Source organism: Bos mutus, chromosome 22, assembly GCF_027580195.1.
Source record: "Bos mutus isolate GX-2022 chromosome 22, NWIPB_WYAK_1.1, whole genome shotgun sequence".
Classification (NCBI taxonomy): domain Eukaryota; kingdom Metazoa; phylum Chordata; class Mammalia; order Artiodactyla; family Bovidae; genus Bos; species Bos mutus.
The window spans coordinates 47,498,756-47,517,088 of NC_091638.1; the positions used below are offsets into that span (position 1 = coordinate 47,498,756).

Here is an 18,333-nt window from a genome sequence, read left to right on the forward strand (position 1 = left end):
TCAAATTCAACAACGATGGCTGAACAAGAGTTGGGAAGTGCCAGCCTTCCCTCCAGTGGGGTCACCTCTGCTGAAGCGGCCAGGCTACCGGGCAGCCAGCACAGGAAGGGGGCTCTTCTGGTTGAGGGGCCATGAACTGCCGGGCGCTCTCCAGGCCTCTAGGGAGCCTCCCTGCATGGCGTGTCTGTACAGCTAAGGGATGTGCATGCATGCCCGGATGCATACAACAATCAGCTGGGTTCTCCTCCCTGGAGATAACAGGAGAGGAAAAACTCCCTTCTGAAGGCTCACTCTTGTTTACGGCTGCCTCCTAAGACCAAAACTAAAACTCTGTAAAATTCATAAAATATAAGGCATTTGGGCACGACATCTCACAACTGAAATTCAACAATGAGATTATGAAGCTAGGACTAACAGGTTCTGGAGGGGTTAGGAAGGGGTCCCGGCTTCAGCTGGGATGCTCTTTTTACATTCCTTCTATTATCTCACCTCAAAAGAGACTGTATCTCCTTAAAGGGACAGATGATGGTTTTTAACTCATGACTGTAACAAATGAAGGACTTTGTTTACCTGCTTTCCCACACCATCTCCCTCAGGGCTATGTGCAGGGGGCTCCAGTCTCACCCACACAGCTGGCCTGTGAGGAGGTGTGTGCATGTGTATGTGTGCTCAAGGAGACCAGAGTGTGTACCAGACAACACTCTGTGGGATACTTTTGCAAAGTCGTGTTAGACCTGCAAGAGAATAAAAGGCTGCTGGTCGGGGACCACACTCTTTTTGGCCATGACCTGGCTCAAGCCTCTCCAGGAGGGGCCTGGCTGACCCCTCCCTAGCCTGCTCCAAGAATGACCGAGCTTGTACACCCCGCTGGTGACATGGGAAAGTTAGCTGCCAAACGGACTTTTGAAGCGTATGTCTCTTTTTCAACTGCTGTCTCTGAAGTATGCCAGATCTTGGGCTACGAACATGAAATCATGGGTATTCTTGTTCAAAAAAACAAAAAGGAGGAAGAGATAGCATTTGTGGAGGGACAAGGCAGCACGGCATGCAAGAATGGAAGCACAGGGCAAACAGCACAGCAGGCTGCATGCGCTCCCAGAGCAGCCTGGGACGCCCCTCCCCAGCCGCCACATGCTCTGCTGGGCAGGGAGGATGTGAGCAGCCTGGGACGCCCCTCCCCAGCCCCCACATGCTCTGCTGGGCAGGGAGGATGTGAGCAGCCTGGGACGCCCCTCCCCAGCCGCCACATGCTCTGCTGGGCAGGGAGGATGTCACTGGTAGCACTCGGGGAAAAGTCCAAGTTGCCAAAATATCTTCCAAACTGAGGGACCCTGAGGATGGCTTTCCTAAACTACAAACGCCAGCCCGATGAAAAGGGCAGGCCAGCTCTCACCCTGGGCTACCCATAGGAACTATCTGGGGATCTTTAACACTCTGACGCCTGGTTCCAACTCCAAAGATTCTTATTTAAAGGACCTGGAGTATGCCCAAGCTTTGGGTATTTTTAAAAGCTCCCAGGTGGTTCCAACTCAGCCTGTCACTCACAACAGCTCATTCCCTTTAGATGTGGAGCAGCCACACAGAGTGGGGCCACCAGAAAAGCCCACACAGGCTGTTACAGCTAAGCAATGGCTTCTTCTGGGGTTGATGAGGGTTCAGTACTCAGAAGGATGCAAACTGAGTAGGGCCATCCCCATCTTCCATGAGGGATGGAGGCGGCTCACAAACCCAGGGAGCTGGCGAAGGGTATAAATGGACCCTGAGCAAGACACCACTCTGCCAGACTCCTGGGATCAACCACAGGACACTCCTAGAGGCCAGGACACTAGGGAAGGTCTCAGTCCCCAGGAAGCTTCTACAGACAGCACTGAGGGTTAAACGATCAGTCTTCAATAGGGGGGTTTCCAGGGTCATCCTGGGCCCTGGGCTAGATGGCCTTGCTAGCTCCTTCCTGAGATGCCAGTCTTCGTTCTGAAACCCTACAGGAGCATGGACCCTCAGCCTTAGGAAGCCAAACTATACACCAGGGTCTGGAAAGCCCCTTCCCACAGGGCTCCTAAGCAGGCTCTTGAGATGTAGGCTCCAGGCCAACCCCTCTGCAGCCACAGGAGTCAAATGAGTCCTGAGTTCCCCAAGTGCACAGGGAGCAGTCAGCATTTAAGCATTAAGTCTCATCTTTTCCCCAAAAAAACTGAAAGGATGCCATTTTCCAATCCAGACACAAAGCAAACCAAGTGAAACTGAAAGGGGCTCAGTCGTGTCCGACTCTTTGCGACCCCATAAGACTGTACAGTCCGTGGAATTCTCCAGGCCAGAATTCTGGAATGGGTAGCCATTCCCCTCTCCAGGGGATCTTCCCAAGCCAGGGATTGAACCCAGGTCTCCCACATTGCAGGCAGACTCTTTACCAGCTGAGCCACTAGGGAAGCCTGCGTTTACTCATTAAGTCTCATCTTTTCCTGAAAAAGCTGAAAGGATGTTGTTTTCCAATCCAGACAGGAAGCAAGCCAGCATCCCAGCAAATCAGTTACTCTGAAGCATACTGGGGAATTCCTATGGGGAGCCTCTGACTTCTGACCTGACAGGTAACACCTCTGGCATGGAAGGCTTCTGTATTAGGGATTGCTGAGTCTGTCTCCAGAAACCAGCTACCTGGTTCCTGGAAAAGGGTGAGCATACAGCATGGAGGGCTGAGCAACCTGACTGTGGATTCAGAACAAGAGACGGAGGATAGCTGTGGGCCACCTGGTCCACCCTGGGTCCACAAGTCAGCGACAGTTCTGACGTGCCTGGGAGTGGGCTCCCTACTGTTGCTCTTGAGTACCAACAATGCAGACATGGCTTCTAAACAAGTGTGCTGCCTCCCCAGTAGCAACGACACAGGCCAAGTCTAAATGTCAGCGACAGCCATTCTCTGGGTTATGGAGAATATGAGGCTGGGTCATTTCTCCACTCTAGGAACAAACAGGCATCAAAGAAGGAGCAAAAATGAGCCCGCCAGTCCTCATCTGACATTTTAGCAGCTTGATGTTGTGATGACCAACTGTGATGAAGACAAGTCCAAGAGAGCTCTCAAACCACGACTGTGGCTAGGTGGGTGTTGGGGAGGAGGGAGCAGGATGAAGAGGGTTGGGTGAGCATGCAAGCCGACAACGGAAAGGGCCATCCAAACTGTTTTCACAAAGAGCACAAACGCAGGCTCGATTTCTCACTCCCAGGTCAGATCAATTCATTCCTGTGACTACGCTGGTCTGTCACAGAGCCACGTGTGACTGACCAAGATGGCCCCAGCTCAGGTGCCAGGCTGGAGACACAAAACAGGGCCCAGCAAACAATGTAGATGACCACGACCCACAGCACTCCTGTGAAATTCAGCAAAAACCAAAGGTGGGGAAGCCAAAGACAAGAATACAGTCTTTTGAGTGCTTTTGCTTTAACGACTTCACCGTATATATGTTTATATATACTTGCCGCTACAATTTTCTAAAAACAAAACCAACATGAAAATCAATTAGGCAACAGAAAAGATCAACAGAGGTTGGGAGAGACAGCACAGCAAATTAGACATTGCGAAAAATGATGACTTATGGCAGCTAAAAACAGCCAACGATGGACCAAGAATATTCATGCTCAGCTGAGTCAGGAGTGCAAGGGATAGGCCACCAGGGAAATCCTGTGTGCTGCTTCCCTGCGGAAATCGGCGTGGGAGAGGGCGGGCTGGAGGAGCCACCAGTTACACTGCGAGAGTTATGTCACCAGAGGTTAAGGACACCTAGTCTCTCTTGTCTCTGTGCTGTGGCCTGCGGGTCATAGATGCCCAGTGAAGATGTGATGAAGGACTGAGTAAACGAGAAGGTGTCCGTGAGCATCCCTTCTACACGGAGGCCCAGCACAGAAATGCTGAGGCCCCTAAGGTCCCCTACTGGCCCAGGGCCTTGAACTGGCACTGCTCCCGGCTCAGGGAGGTTCGGTCTCAGGCTCCATCTGACCAGGGGAAAGGTCACAGTTACTGAAAAACAGTACAAGGATGTTAACCGGTGTGATTTTTGAAAGCCTGATGGAATGTCAATGAAAGCCTGTACTGCACAGACACCCCAGAGTCAAATGCTAACTACAAAATGGTCTGCGGGCTTTTATAGACCTGGGGCTTTCCTGACCAATGCAAGGTGAAGGAGGACACATCTGAGACACTGCTGAGCAGGGCTGAACCAGAGGGAAGGTGCAGTGGGCTCAGCCCCAGCACGTGGTGAGGCAGCCAGGAAGCTGCGTGTGCTTCTGCGGGTGCACCGAACGGGGGTCAGGCATTACAGAGGCGGGCTGAACACCTGGTGCACAGACCTTGGTCATATCCTGGCACACAGAAACTAAGCATGAACTCCACCACCTGCACGACAGCACTCCAAGGAGGTCTACTCCAAGTATCATTTATGGTATTTGCATTAGAGACCATCTCTGACTTAAGGGTCTGGTTCCAGAATGTTCACATAAGTTTTCTTTGATGGAGGCTGTAAGTGCTGTATGTGGTGAGATGATTAGGCAGGGAGATGTCTGATCGTAAACTGAGAAGAGAGCCCAGGGCCACCCAGGGAGGGTCCTGCTGTTCTCCCAGCATCAGATTATTTTATAACCAAGCATAATTTACACATGAGGAATGGCAATTTTATACCTGACTCGGGGAGTATTTCACATAAAGTGGAATTTATAGACATCTAAGCTTATGGAGGTTGGCGGATCTAAGTACCTAAGTCTAACAAAATACCATTTCAGTACCTGGTCATGGCATGAAGTTGAGTGTCACGAGGCTTAACTCACATCCTCAAGGACACAGTAAGTTCATTTCCCTTATTATTACAAGGAAAATCTACATTTAAAGTAACGATGTTCTATCTCCCTAACACTTTGGAGTTTTTTAGCAAGTACATTCATAAATACTCCTATCATTTTATCATTGCAATGTACCTACGAAGCAGGGAAGGCAGACATCATTCACCCTGGTGGGTCCATGAGGGAACTGAGGCCCAGGTCCAGCGGTCCACTATTCTATACTCCACTATCAGCCTGGCCCCCAAAGCAGTGGCATACAGAGACCTCCTTCTCCTTATTTGATACACGCTGTCTGGGCACCAGGATGGACCATACGATCCCACAGATGTCAGCCAGGCAAAGCGTGGCAACCCATTCCCAGGCAGGCATCAGGGGCAGAGGGTCAGGCTGGTACCATGGAGCAGGAAGCCCCGCACAGCACACAGCAACCCACCCCATGCTCCACCCATCCCTGCAGAGGGCTCCACACAACCTGGGCACGCGCTGGGGACAGACCAGGTGGGCAGGGCCTGTTCTGTCCGCAACAGGCCCCCCTGGTCGAGGCATGGGTCAGATCCCAGAGGGGCCAGTGAGAGGCGGTGCTGCCCTTTTTTGGAGCCTCTGAGTTTTGAGAAAGGCTCTCTGGATGTTTCCTAAAGGGTGCAGGGGGTGTCACTCCATCTACCACACTGCTCCCAACACAGGATTCAACTGGGTGCAATGCAGGAGTGCTGACACCCTCTCCTGATACACTCGAGGGCCTCCTTGCCTGGCTTGGGGCCGCCTTCGATCTGCATCACTACTTGGGAGCTAGGACGGGGACGTTCTCCAGTGTCACCAGTAGGGCAGGGTACAGGTGAGGATATCTAGGGCATGGCTGTGGGGTTTCCCTCCTGTGCCTCCACAGAACCACGGTGGGCACCAGGGCTCAAATTATCAACTCTGTTTTCCAGCTGGAAAAATTGAGGCATGAAGCAGCTGGGGGCCTTGCCAAGGTCAGACAGCTACCGAGCGGCAACGCTCACATACCCACACAACTAACTCCCAGCCCCTAACATCTTAAGAAGGTCTTTACTAATCATGTTTTCATTCCAAAATGGCAATTCCACGTTTACTTCCCCACTGTCATTCAGGGGAAGGGGATGGGGGCGGGAGGGAAAATAGTCTTTTGGAACAAAAGTGAAAGTCGTTCAGTTGTGTCTTGACTGTTTACGACCCCATACACTATACAGTCCATGCAATTTTCCAGGCCAGAATACTGGAGTGGGTAGCCGTTCCCTTCTCCAGGGGATCTTCCCAATCCAGGGATCGAACTGGGGTTTTTGCATTGCAGGCGGATTCTGTACCACCTGAACTACCAAGGAAGCCCTTGGAACAAATGTGTGCGTGAATTTCTAAACGTGTATAGAGACGCATGGGGGAGGGTTTCTGGTCTCTTCCACGTTAGACTTAACGAAAACAATTAGGTTTATAGGACACAAAGTTGGCTACTTACATTCACTTCAGTTATAGCAATATCAACGACGCTACCAACAACAATTAAGGCATCAAAAGTGTTCCATGCATCAGTGAAATAGTGCTGTTAGGCAAGCAGCCAGAAGCCACAGAAGGGAGGAAGCACAACAGGAAAAAAAGAAGAAAAGGACAGTGTTATCAAAGGGGAACCTTCTAGCACGGAGCCGCTTGGCTACTTAAAAAATCGCCCTAAAATAAAAATATACTAGGTACGTCATTTTGGGTATCGCTTCTGACAGAGCAAATAAAAACAGTCACGAGTCTGTCTTGCCCTGCCTACTGTACCATCGTCAGTCCCGCCAAAGACCATTCGTGTCTCAAAAGGCTTGCGGATCAAGTTCTACACTAAAAGGCCTCTCTTCCATGCTCTCCCTAGCAAACTCCTGGTTTTGGATCAAGTGCGATCGGGCTCTGTGACTTGTCCAGGTGATGCAGTGCAGGGTGGGGGGGGTGTGCAGACAGAGACAGGACGGGAGGCACCCTGGGCGGGCACATACTCACGTCGGCTTCGCTGAGGGCCACGTCTACAATGCTGCCGATTACGATGAGGGAGTCAAAGGTGTTCCAGGCGTCACTAAAGTACCCCTGGACAGAGCAGGCAGGGGCAGATGTTCATGAGCATGTAGGAGGGAGACGCCATGCTGACCACATGGGGACATACCCAGGCCCCGCAGCACCCACGGAAACCACGAGCCAAAGGGACGTGACCACACCGTCCACCAGTGGAGAGGGATGTGGGGTGGGGCACCTAAATGTGTGAAAGAGTCCATACACACTTGCAAACACACACATGCATGCACGCACACTCAATGCAGATCTTGGTCCTAGGCGGCACTGGACCAAGCCACATACCTGCAGGACAAATAAGAGGGAGGCACGTGGCGATCCTGCCCTGGCACCCAGAGTCACAACCCCAAGCTGAGGGAGGAGAAGGCCCTCCTACTCCTTGCATGGGGTCCCCAACTACCCCACTTCCTTTACCCCCACTTGAGCACTATGACCGGCATTTCACACATTCTCACTGTGTGCCCTTGAAACAAACCAGTATCCCTGCCCCTCCTCGCCAGTCCAAGTACTGCAGAGGTCATGTCCTGAAAGGATGTCCTCACAGAGTTCTCGGTCAAAGGGACACGAAGGTTTACAGGGAGACAGCCTGGCAATGCACATGGTCCAGGTACAGAGATGCAGGCAGGGGGTCAGTGCAGGCAAGGTCTCATGGGGGAGGAGCACTGAGCTAGGGTGATGATGGTCGAGGCTCCAATTGTCCCCCAGAGCAGCGTCAACCCCTCAAGAGGCTCCTCTTTCTCTCCTGTCTTTCCCTCCCTCTGCATCCTCCAGGCTGAGAGGGCTCCTCTCCATCCTGCAAGCCCCCCAGAGGCCTCTGCGATCCTGGCCTCTCCAACCCTATGCTACCTGCCCACATCCACTTCCTCCTTCAGGCTCAGCTCAAATGCCAACGCCCTGATGGCTTCTTTGCAGGTCCTCCTCACCTGCAGCTCCCATCCTGGGGAGTCGGAATCTCTCTTGTTCTCTGCAGCTGTGATCACTAAATCTGAGGTCTGTGCCTGAAGGTCAACCCTGGGATAAGCCCTCTGAGAACGAGGACTGTGCTGACTGCTCTGCCCACCCCACCCCCCACCCCACTCCACCCCCTGATGAATCTCACCCCCAGCCCAGGGCTCTGAGCTCAGATAGTGCCTGACACGTGGTGATGCCTCCTCCTTCCATCAGCATGCCTCCTCCAGGTCATTCAGCTCTGCTCTATTGTCATTGTTTTGGGTTCTTGTATCTTGTGGAAGGTAGAACATCCCTAGGATGTAACTTAAAAATCCATGTACGCATGGCACACACTCTGCATCCTTTTCTGGGCTCAGCACAGTAGGGGCTATATTAGTGCCTGTCATCTCCTGATAGTCCCCAGGAAGCCCTCCACTGGAAGGCGTAGTGGGAGCTCTGTACCCAGAGGCTTCTGGTTGCAAGGCCAACACCTGAAAATCCACTGTGTCTTTTCAACAAGACAGGACATGTTGTGGAAATAAAAACTCCACTCTGAACTAAATAAAAAGGGGCCCAGCATGCTTACAACTGGGTGTACTTAGTGCTGGATCAAGAAGACCAGAACGGAAGGTTCTGTGAAGTGTCAGGCCCCAGGAACTGGTATCAAGTGCAGACCCAGAGGGAGCCGCTGCAGAGCCCGGGCCCTTTATGCCACTGTGGAGAAGGTGGACAGGCTGGCTGTTCCAGTAGCTGTGGTAGAGATGTCCATCCTGATCACTGTTAATCACCCCAAGTGCATTTACAGGGGAGCTCTAACACTGCCTGAGGGTTCGGGATTTTTAAACAATTTCATCTTAAAGAATGTACAACCTTCCCGACCAGCTGCCATGACTTCTGACCACAGCCCCCCATCTCCTCTCCCCTCCCTGCCCACAGTCCCAGCATCTCCCTCACAGTTCCTCACCCTCATGACTGCCACCTCCCAGACCCCTCTGTCAGCCTCTAATCAGTAAGCAAAAGCTTGCCTGCCCCAACTCTGTGATCTGTGGTACACGTTACGTGTCTGACGGGAGGGCCTGCTCAATAAATACCACATCTCACATCTTAGAGCTCCTCTTCTCACGAGGCGGGGCTCTTGGCTGGCCAAACTGAGGAGAATGGCGCCCCCATGTGAGGACAGGGCTGGTGCCCCTCAACAGACTGGCCGCGCTGGGCAGCGATGAGACCAGCACCCGGCCGCAAAGGCACAATCTGCTTCCCTCACCCAGGATGGCGCTGGACCACACAGTCAGCTGATGACGCAGTGGGCGTAACGCCGCCACTGTACCGGACTGTGAGAACACACGTTTATTTTCAGATTATTTGCATCACTGCGGACAGTAACGCACAGAGGGCTAACTGGCGGCCTAGCCACAGAGCACACTCTTGCAGGCAGAGCCTGTCCTTTCTTTAGGGGTTTAACAGCAACGCAGAGTCACAGAGCACGTGCAGGGCCTTCCCCTCACCTCAAGAGAGGAACTGATGCCTTAGAAACACGTGGTCCTCAGGAGCGACTGGGCCTCAAGAGACACAGAGACCAGTAAAGACCCACTGTCCCTCCTGTTGCATCCCGCACACAGTCAGCCCCTGTCTTGTCCTGCTGTGGCACCTCCCTTAGCGGAGGCCACACCCACCGCCTGTGCACTCAGGCCCACTCTGCTTTGGACTTTATTCTGCAGGAGCTCCTCGCAGGAGTCCCTGTCTCTCCAGAGCGATCAGTGTTCACCTCTGGACCACTCCTATCAGCCTATGAACTATTCTCCAGCTGGCCCACCCTGGTCCATTGTGACGTATAAAGTCACTCAGAACCAACCTGACAGCAACTTGACCTTTGGGGTTCCAGAACTCTTTGGCAACCTCATCAACTCCCTCTCCAGAGAGTTTACTGTACTCACTAAATCGTGCCCAAATTTCAGAGGGTTCCTGGACTGACACCCCTAATCTAGGAGACAGGAGGCTCGAGTTGGTGCAGGTGCCTGGAATTCGTAGGCTCTGGCCAGGTGGCTCCGCTAGGGGTCCAGGGGAGGCAGAAAATGCCAGCCCTCCCCTTCTTCCCACATCCCATTTCCCTGTTTAGTAGCCTCCTCTGTAATAAAGTCACTGTCACTGAGTATGACTCAGCCCCCACCCTTCCCATCAAAGTCACCACAGCATCTGGTGACCAGCAGATTAGGCCAGGGCTTCCAGCACAGCACTGCCTTCATGCTCTCTCCTCTTAGCCTGTGACAGGAGGGTCTCCTACAACTGAATGCTGAGGCTGGGGGCCCGCATGTGGAACCAGCAGGCCCTAGCAGCCCAGTCAGAGTTGGCCCTTATTATTGTTTTCCTTTCTCACCCATTTGAAAGAACCAAGCAAGTCATTCCCAAGCAATAACATCGATTATTGGAAAATACTTCTGACTCTGGAAATTCAAAACATAACCCAGATTAACGTGGACATAGGACCAGGAAGTTTGCTGTTTCTGAGAACTCCGTCCTGATTGTCCATCAGTGTCATCTCCTGCCCAACTACAGGCTCCTGGGAGCCAAGTTGGACCCACAGCCAGGACAGAGTACAGGCGCAGCATGGGTTAGGCAGCAAGGTGTTTGTAGTGGAAACGAGAAGACCAAGTCCATGCTCTTTTTGCTGCCTGGAGTCTCTTTGCAGATCGAAGAAGCTGAGGCAATCACTGGCCTTTTGGGGTTTACTGAGGCAGCTGAATGAGGCAGTTTTCATTCCAATCCCAAAGAAAGACAATGCCAAAGAATACTCAAACTACCGTACAATTGCACTCAGCTCACATGCTAGTAAAATAATGCTCAAAATTCTCCAAGCCAGGCTTCAGCAGTACATGAACCATGAACTTCCAGATGTTCAAAGTGGTTTTAGAAAAGGCAGAGGAACCAGAGATCAAATTGCCAACATCCGTTGGATCATCGAAAAACCAAGAGAGTTCCTGAAAAACATCTATTTCTGCTTTATTGACTATGCCAAAGCCTTTGACTGTGTGGATCACAATAAACTATGGAAAATTCTGAAAGAGATAGGAATACCAGACCACCTGACCTGCCTCTTGAGAAACCTGTATGCAGGTCAGGAAGCAACAGTTAGAACTGGACGTGGACCACCAGACTGGTTCCAAATAGGAAAAGGAGTACGTCAAGGCTATATATTGTCATCCTGCCTATTTAACTTATATGCAGAATACATCATAAGAAACGCTGGGCTGGAAGAAGCACAAGCTGGAATTCAGATTGCCAGGAGAAATATCAATAACCTCAGATATGCAGATGACACCACCCTTATGGCAGAAAGTGAAGAGGAACTAAAAAGCCTCTTGGTGAAAGTGAAAGAGGAGAGTGAAAAAGTTGGCTTAAAGTTCAACATTCGGAAAACGAAGATCGTGGCATCTGGTCCCATCACTTCATGGGAAATAGATGGAGAAACAGTGAAACAGTGGCTGACTTTATTTTGGGGGGCCCCAAAATCACTGCAGATGGTGATTGCAGCCATGAAATTAAAAGAAGCTTACTCCTTGGAAGGAAAGTTATGACCAACCTAGATAGCATATTCAAAAGCAGAGATATTACTTGGCCACCAAAGGTCCGTCTAGTCAAGGCTATGGTTTTTCCAGTGGTCATGTATGGATGTGAGAGTTGGACTTTGAAGAAAGCTGAGTGCCAAAGAATTGATGCTTTTTAACTGTGATGTTGGAGAAGACTCTTGAGAGTCCCCTAGACTGCAAGGAGATCCAACCAGTCCATCCTAAAGGAGATCAGTCCTGGGTGTTCATTGGAAGGACTGATGCTGAAGCTGAAACTCCAATACTTTGGCCACCTCATGCGAAGAGTTGACTCATTGGAAAAGATCCTGATGCTGGGAGGGATTGGGGGCAGGAGGAGAAGGGGACGATAGAGGAATAGATGGCTGGATGGTATCACCGACTCAATGGACGTGAGTCTGAGTGAACTCCGGAAGTTGGTGATGGACAGGGAGGCCTGGCGTGCTGTGATTTATGGGGTCACATAGAGTCGGACACGATTGAGCGACTGAACTGAAGTGAGGCAGCTGAATCACCTACCAACTTCTTCTAGGGATTATCTAGGAAGCATTCAACCCAAGGGTTGACCCATCGTGCCAGCTTTGGGCAGAAACTGTTAACTCACAGCTTTCTAACCAGCATAAGCTTTCCCAAAGGGCAAGCGGAGGCTTGGAGAAAAACACATTCATATTTGGTCACTCTGCTCTGCCTAAACCCCTGTGATGGAAGAGCAGGTAGTGTCTGATGCCAAGAGCCTGAACTCACAGGCTTACCTGTCCATTCTTTTCTTCCTACCATCACTTTTCTGAGTAACCTGCATGTAGCAGGCACTGCGTGAGACAAACACGGCCCAGCCTGTGACCTTGAGCAGCTGCTCATCAGCTAATGGAGGGAGAGACATGGGTGGAACTGATGTTGACAATGCACACTGATCATCTAACAGAAGCACGTGTGCAGGGAGAGTTGACTCTGGCTGGGCTGGGGGGACACTGTCATGAGGAGCCCACATTCCAGACAGGCCTTAAAAGACAGCAAGGTGGACAAAGGGCTTCCAGGCACAGAAGCATGAGCCATGGAGAAGTCCAGCAGGCTGACAGTTGGGGATGGGGGCAGAGGAGGAATGGCCAGGAGCTCACAACCAGAAATGTGGCAGACGTGTAAGTGCGCCAGTGTTTGGTGCTGGACTTTGAATACTCAACAAAGAAATACCTCCCCCCACACCCAAGCCCGCCACACACACACAATAGATGCACGGTCACCTTTGGGTTTACAAGCGAGTGCACAGAAGGTGAAGGGAAAGGGCCGAGGCCAGAGGCAGGAGATGGTTCAGCAGCTGAGTGACGCAGGAGGGAGTAGGGCAGTGGAGGCTGGGGTGAGACAAGCTGGCCACGAAGCCCTGGGCATGGACGTGTCTTACCAGGGGAGAAGGAGACCAGGAGGGAGCTGTGGACAGCTGAGCCCACAGATGAGCCTGATATCAAGTTCTAGTTAAGGAGAGGCGTATTTCCTCTTAAGTGTTTTGGCTGCTGCTGCTGCTAAGTCGCTTCAGTCGTGTCCAACTCTGTGCCACCCCATAGACGGCAGCCCACCAGGCTCCCCTGTCCCTGGGATTCTCCAGGCAAGAACACTGGAGTGGGTTGCCATTTTTTGGCATTAAAACACATCACTGAGATATATGCACTCACTGATGAACTGAAAAGACAGTATCGAGGTTTCATTCCAGGAAGTGCAAAATATACTCCAGGAAAACTGCCGGTGCTGACTGAGCAGCCTTATTTCTGCCAGGGACCCAGGGGAGGGAATGCTGTCCTGGGAGGTGGACGGAACCAGGTGCCCAGTGTTTGCCGCATGTCTGCTCTGCACAGTAGCAGGAGGACAGTGCTCAACCGCTTTCTTCTTCCTCCAAACCCAGTAACTCGACTTTTTCCACACTCCAGTGTCTTGGTGTGTAGATCAGGCATTTTCAAGGCACAGTTGACCCTTGAACAATGCGGGTTTGAAATGTGCAGGTCCACATACAAGCAGATATTTTTCAATAGTAAATTTCACAGCATAATGTGGTCCGTGGTTGGATGAATCCATGGATGCAGGGGAACCTCAGATAAGGAGGAGCCACTCTAAGTTATACTTGGATTAACCCGAATGTTGTTCAAAGGTCAAATGTAGAACCAAGAGCAAAATGCTTAGCATTCTAAACCGTGGGAACAAAGTGTGGCTCCCTGAAGAAAGGCCGATAGCAGAGGCAGGTAACATAGTTGAACACGTGTTGGACAAAACACCACACGGGTGGCTTCCAGAAGCACAAAGAAGGAGACAAAGCCCTCCTTCGGGCAAGAGAACCACTGGAGGATTCCAGCAGCTGCCCCTCGGGAGAATTGGAGGGGAAGGCCAGGGGAACGAGACTTGTTTCTTACTCACATCAGGGCCCACCTTTCAAAACCCTAGGGCGCCCGGGTCACTCCAAGTGCGTGAGGTCAATGCCCAATGGGTGGGTCTTCCCTGGGGAGCTGACACCACCCACTGAACAGCCTACTTGCCCTGCCCTCACTCCCTGGCTCTCTGGCCTCTCGACACCTTCCATGCTTGCTGAACTCACACTCCAAACAACTCTCTCCCTGGAAGGATCCCACCTCCCCACCAGGGAAGCTCCCAGCTTTGTGGGAGGTGGTTCCTACTTCCATCCCCCAGCTCGGCCCTTCCTGCTTATGGAGACTGGGTGATCTCAGCTCGCAGAGCCTCAGACCATGTCCCCCTAAATGTGCTCTCAAGAGGCCCCCTTACCAGCCAGGCCTTGCAGAGAAAAGAAGTCAGGTTCCTCCACTGGTCGGAACCCTTTCTCTTGCGATGCCTTCTCGCTTCCAGGAGGGACTCTCACCTCACCACGCCACTTCAGGCTGTGCTCCACACAGCAGCGTAGCCGCCAACAGTACCCCCAGGCTCCTGCCTCCCTCACTATACCCCATCTCCAGCTCTGGTGCCTCCACACTCCTGACCCTCTACCTGCGAGCACTTCTCTCCCACTGAACCCACCTCCGCTCAGCCCCCAGCACCCCCTCTGCCTTCACCAGATGGCACCTGCCAGCAGGCAATCTGCCCAGCATTCACTGACTGATTCCTGAGTGCCAGGGCAGGGTAAGTCTCCAGGGACCCTGTGGGTCTGTCAAGTGGGAGCACTGATCCTGGGCGGGACCCGCATGGTAGGCAACTCGCAAACTCAGTTGGGCCAAGGGCTATCCGGACGGCCACCAGGAGGGCTGTTTTCATGGCCACCCATCGGCCAGCATGCCCGACGAGAGCCCCCATCCAGCCACCACGCTGCTACACTGAGGCCCACCTGAGCTAACTTCACTCTTCGTATTTCTACGACAAAATAGCTGCAATCCCATCTCTCTTGCCAGATGCCAAAAAGTTCTCCCAGAAGGTGTGTCCCTCACCGTGGAGAACACGACCCCAGAGGACCCTGTGATTTGAGCATTGCCGGAGAGACAAAGACTTTCTGGACTGAAGCTGCTGGGCCAGGTTCCCAGCCCTCTGTCTTCCTGGCCGTCTCCCTCACAGAGATTCTCCCCTCGGCTGCCTCTGCCACGTGCTTCCTCAGTCCCACTGCCTCTGACGGGGAGCAGGGCCTCATGGACTTCTCTGCGGAAGGCCTGATCTTGCTTTGCTAACACAAAAGAGGAGACAGGAGAGTCAGGAAGTGTTTTAAGAAGAGCTTTGCTTCTTGGTGAAATGACTCTCTCTGGCTCCTCCAGACACACAGTGACAACATAAAATCTGTCTGCTTCACACGTACAGCGACAGTGCCCCTCTAGTGTAGATATGCTGCTGCTGCTGCTGCTAAGTCGCTTCAGTCGTGTCCAACTCTGTGCGACCCCATAGATGGCAGCCCATCAGGCTCCTCCATCCCTGGGATTCTCCAGGCAGGAACACTGGAGTGGGTTGCCATTTCCTTTTCCAATGCATGAATGTGAAAAGTGAAAGTGAAGTTACTCAGTTGTGTCTGACTCTAGCGACCTCATGGACTGCAGCCTACCAGGCTCTTCCATCCATGGGATTTTCCAGGCAAGAGTACTGGAGTGGGGTGCCAGTGCCTTCTCCGAGAGATGCTGCTGCTGCCATAAAGATTTCTCTCACTTCTAATCTGAAGTTGTCTTCTGCTGTAAAAATACCTTGTGGAGGAAAACTACAAAGCAGCGCAGTTTCTAACGGAAATCACTCATTTTAAAACTCGGATCTATCAGTACTGATTATAAATTAGCTACTGACTTCCCCTTGGCCACTGAACTCCCCTCCCAGCTTTGTTATCAGCGGCCACTGGACACAGCCACCGACAGCGCACACACGCAGACACACACAGACTCACACGTGTGCCATGGGCAATGTGCCTTCTGGGAGCTTCATCACCGGGTGGGGGGAAGACAGGGCTCAGGGATCTGGGAAATGTTCCATAGATACGTTCCGTGTTGCCTGGATCAAGTACTTTCAAAGTTCTTATTCTGCAACCTTTCCATCAGTCCAGACAAATACTGTTCAGAGATGGAAAGGGCACAGGGATACAAACCAAAATCGCAAAGGAAATCCAGAAGAGTTTGGGAGGGGAGGAAATGTGTATGTATGGAGATATGGACAAGTCACAGGAAACAGCATCTGGCCATGCAGAAGTGCCAAATCTGACCCCACTGCAATCACCCCGATCAGTCACTTACAAGTGCCCTTTTTTTTGGTCCACAAAGATCTGATAAAGATGGCATAGAAATTAATTCGAATTAAAGAAAGGAACAGTTCTGAATTAGAATCCCACTAAAGTATGGAGTATGTGAAACCATCATTTCGTAATCCAGGTCTTACTTAGATCAGTATTGTCAGATACTTTCCACACCAATGAACAAATACTGGGGGTCGCTAAACTCATTCTCTAACTTGGATGGGTGGAGGGTTTGCTAGTAAAGAAACTGAGGGTCAGATGTCCCACAGTTGAGCCTGGACCTACTCCTCCGTCTAGTTTCAGGACAAAGGAACATCACTGCTTGCTGAGGAGGACGCCAGTGGTCACAGTGACAGTCCTGGCATGTGTACAGCATGGGGCTGTGTGCCAGGCCAGGCATTCCAGTAAGCATGGCACACAGAGTGATTCTTACTCCTCTAAACCATGCTATGAAACAGGACTACTAGTGTCCTCATTTCATGGATGAGGAAATGGGAGTCGCAGAGCAGAGCAGTCACTCGCTTGGGGGTTTGAATCCAGTCTGCTTCCAGACTCGCGCATCTTCCCCACACCGTACTGTCCGTCTCTCACACTATGCATTGACAACTGTGGGCTGGACGCACGGCCTCCCCCAGGGGACGTAATATGCAGAGCAGTCCAACACAGTTTAAAATAAATGTCCTGTTTTGTCTTAAAGTGAAGAGAAATTTTTCTAAATTAAACACACGAAAGATGGTATGGCTCTGAGAGGTCTGCAGCTGGTCGAATTTTCCATCAAAGGTGAAAAAGATGCTGTAGACCAAGAACAAAGAAAACTGAAGTTTTTATGCTGGAAATCTAAAAGTAACATCAGGGCAGAATTATATCTGATGGGTTCTGTGAAAGCAATGTCTCCAATGCTCAAGTAAGGAGGTGAGTTTCTGAGACAGTGTGACACATGCTCTTCTAGAAACAGAAAATCTGGTTTCAAAACAATCTTCACTGTGCAAATTCCTAATTTGCTCTTTTTCTCAGAATTGTTTTTATGAGGTTTAGGTTTTACAAATTTATTTTCCCCTGTGTACATAGATGCCCTTATCAGGTGATAACCTAGTTATCAGCCAGAACCATTCAGCATAATCCAGAAACACAAGACTAACGGGAAATGCGCACTTCTCAGAGATGATTCAGCAACAGCCCTTGACAAATGACTTCAGCAACTTACCTTAGGCTTAAATGCAATGACTTTCAAAACCATCTCGACAGTGAACACCCCAGTGAAGACCATGTTCAGGATGTCCATGGCGTCATTAAACATCTTGGACTGCTCGTAGTGCTGTGGATGGAGGCAGAGGCACAGTTCTCAGGGTCTGCTCCAGATTTGCAAAAGGAGGCTCCCCAGCCCTCCAGCCCCAAGCAAGCATCCATCCCACACTTGGACATGGAGGTGACCTCCCCATCCAGCACCCTCTCCCAGTGATCCTACCGACCCTGCACGGGCACATGGCTGACCCCCCACAAAGTGCAGGAGCCTCGACAAGATGAGGGTGACTGAACAATGAAGGGAAAAGAAATCCATTTCCTCTGCTCAGGATAAAGGGAATCCACCCTTTCTCCCGCCAGGGTTTATATTCAGGCCCTTGACCCAGGTACAATGCAGAAGACACCCACAGGTCTATGGACAAACGTATGACTCAGTTAGGTCTACATTTTATGCCATTTAGGCCTATGTTCAATCAAAGTCAGTATTATCTTGACTGTATGCTTTTCCCTACATCAGCAGAGGATCCTTTTCATTCATAAAGAATTCTTCAATTTAAGGAAAGGGCCAGAAAATGTATCCTTGGCTGTCTTTAGAGCCATTTTCCAGACAACACCGGTTTGCTCAAATCCTTACAGTCAGTGGGAAACTGAAACTAGACCTCGGCCACTCTCGTCCTGGCACAACAGCCATCAGGCAGTGTGAGTGCTGGAAACGGTCAGTCCCGCTCTGAAATTCAACATGGCCAACTGATGGGAGCTGCAGCTCCTGCTCCCAGCATGAACAAGGAGAGGAGGTCACACAGGTCAGACTCCATACTCCACAAACCAGAAAGTTTCCCACCGTCATGCTGAGAGTGACTTGAGGATAAGAATGTCACTCAGATGGTCCCAGGGCAAAGTGCCTGACACAAGTCATCCAGCATCAACTGTCTCCCACTTTACCAACAAAGAAAGCCAGGCCTGGCGGATGAAAATAACTTGCCCTGGATCACCCAGGGGCTGAGGAGTCAA

At 51.3% G+C, this 18,333-nt stretch overlaps 1 protein-coding gene across 5 annotated transcripts in view; it reads right to left on the bottom strand.

The window, feature by feature from the left end:
* The window catches only part of CACNA1D (calcium voltage-gated channel subunit alpha1 D), a 346,003-nt gene that overhangs the window by 39,630 nt on the left and 288,040 nt on the right, over positions 1–18,333 (bottom strand). For all 5 annotated transcript variants that reach the window (XM_070359809.1, XM_070359808.1, XM_070359810.1 and 2 more), the window contains 2 exons: positions 17,285–17,395; positions 6,820–6,903 (listed from right to left, as the gene is read on the bottom strand). In XM_070359809.1, coding sequence (XP_070215910.1) covers positions 6,820–6,903; positions 17,285–17,395 — 195 coding nt within the window. The remainder of the gene's footprint in view (positions 1–6,819; positions 6,904–17,284; positions 17,396–18,333) is intronic.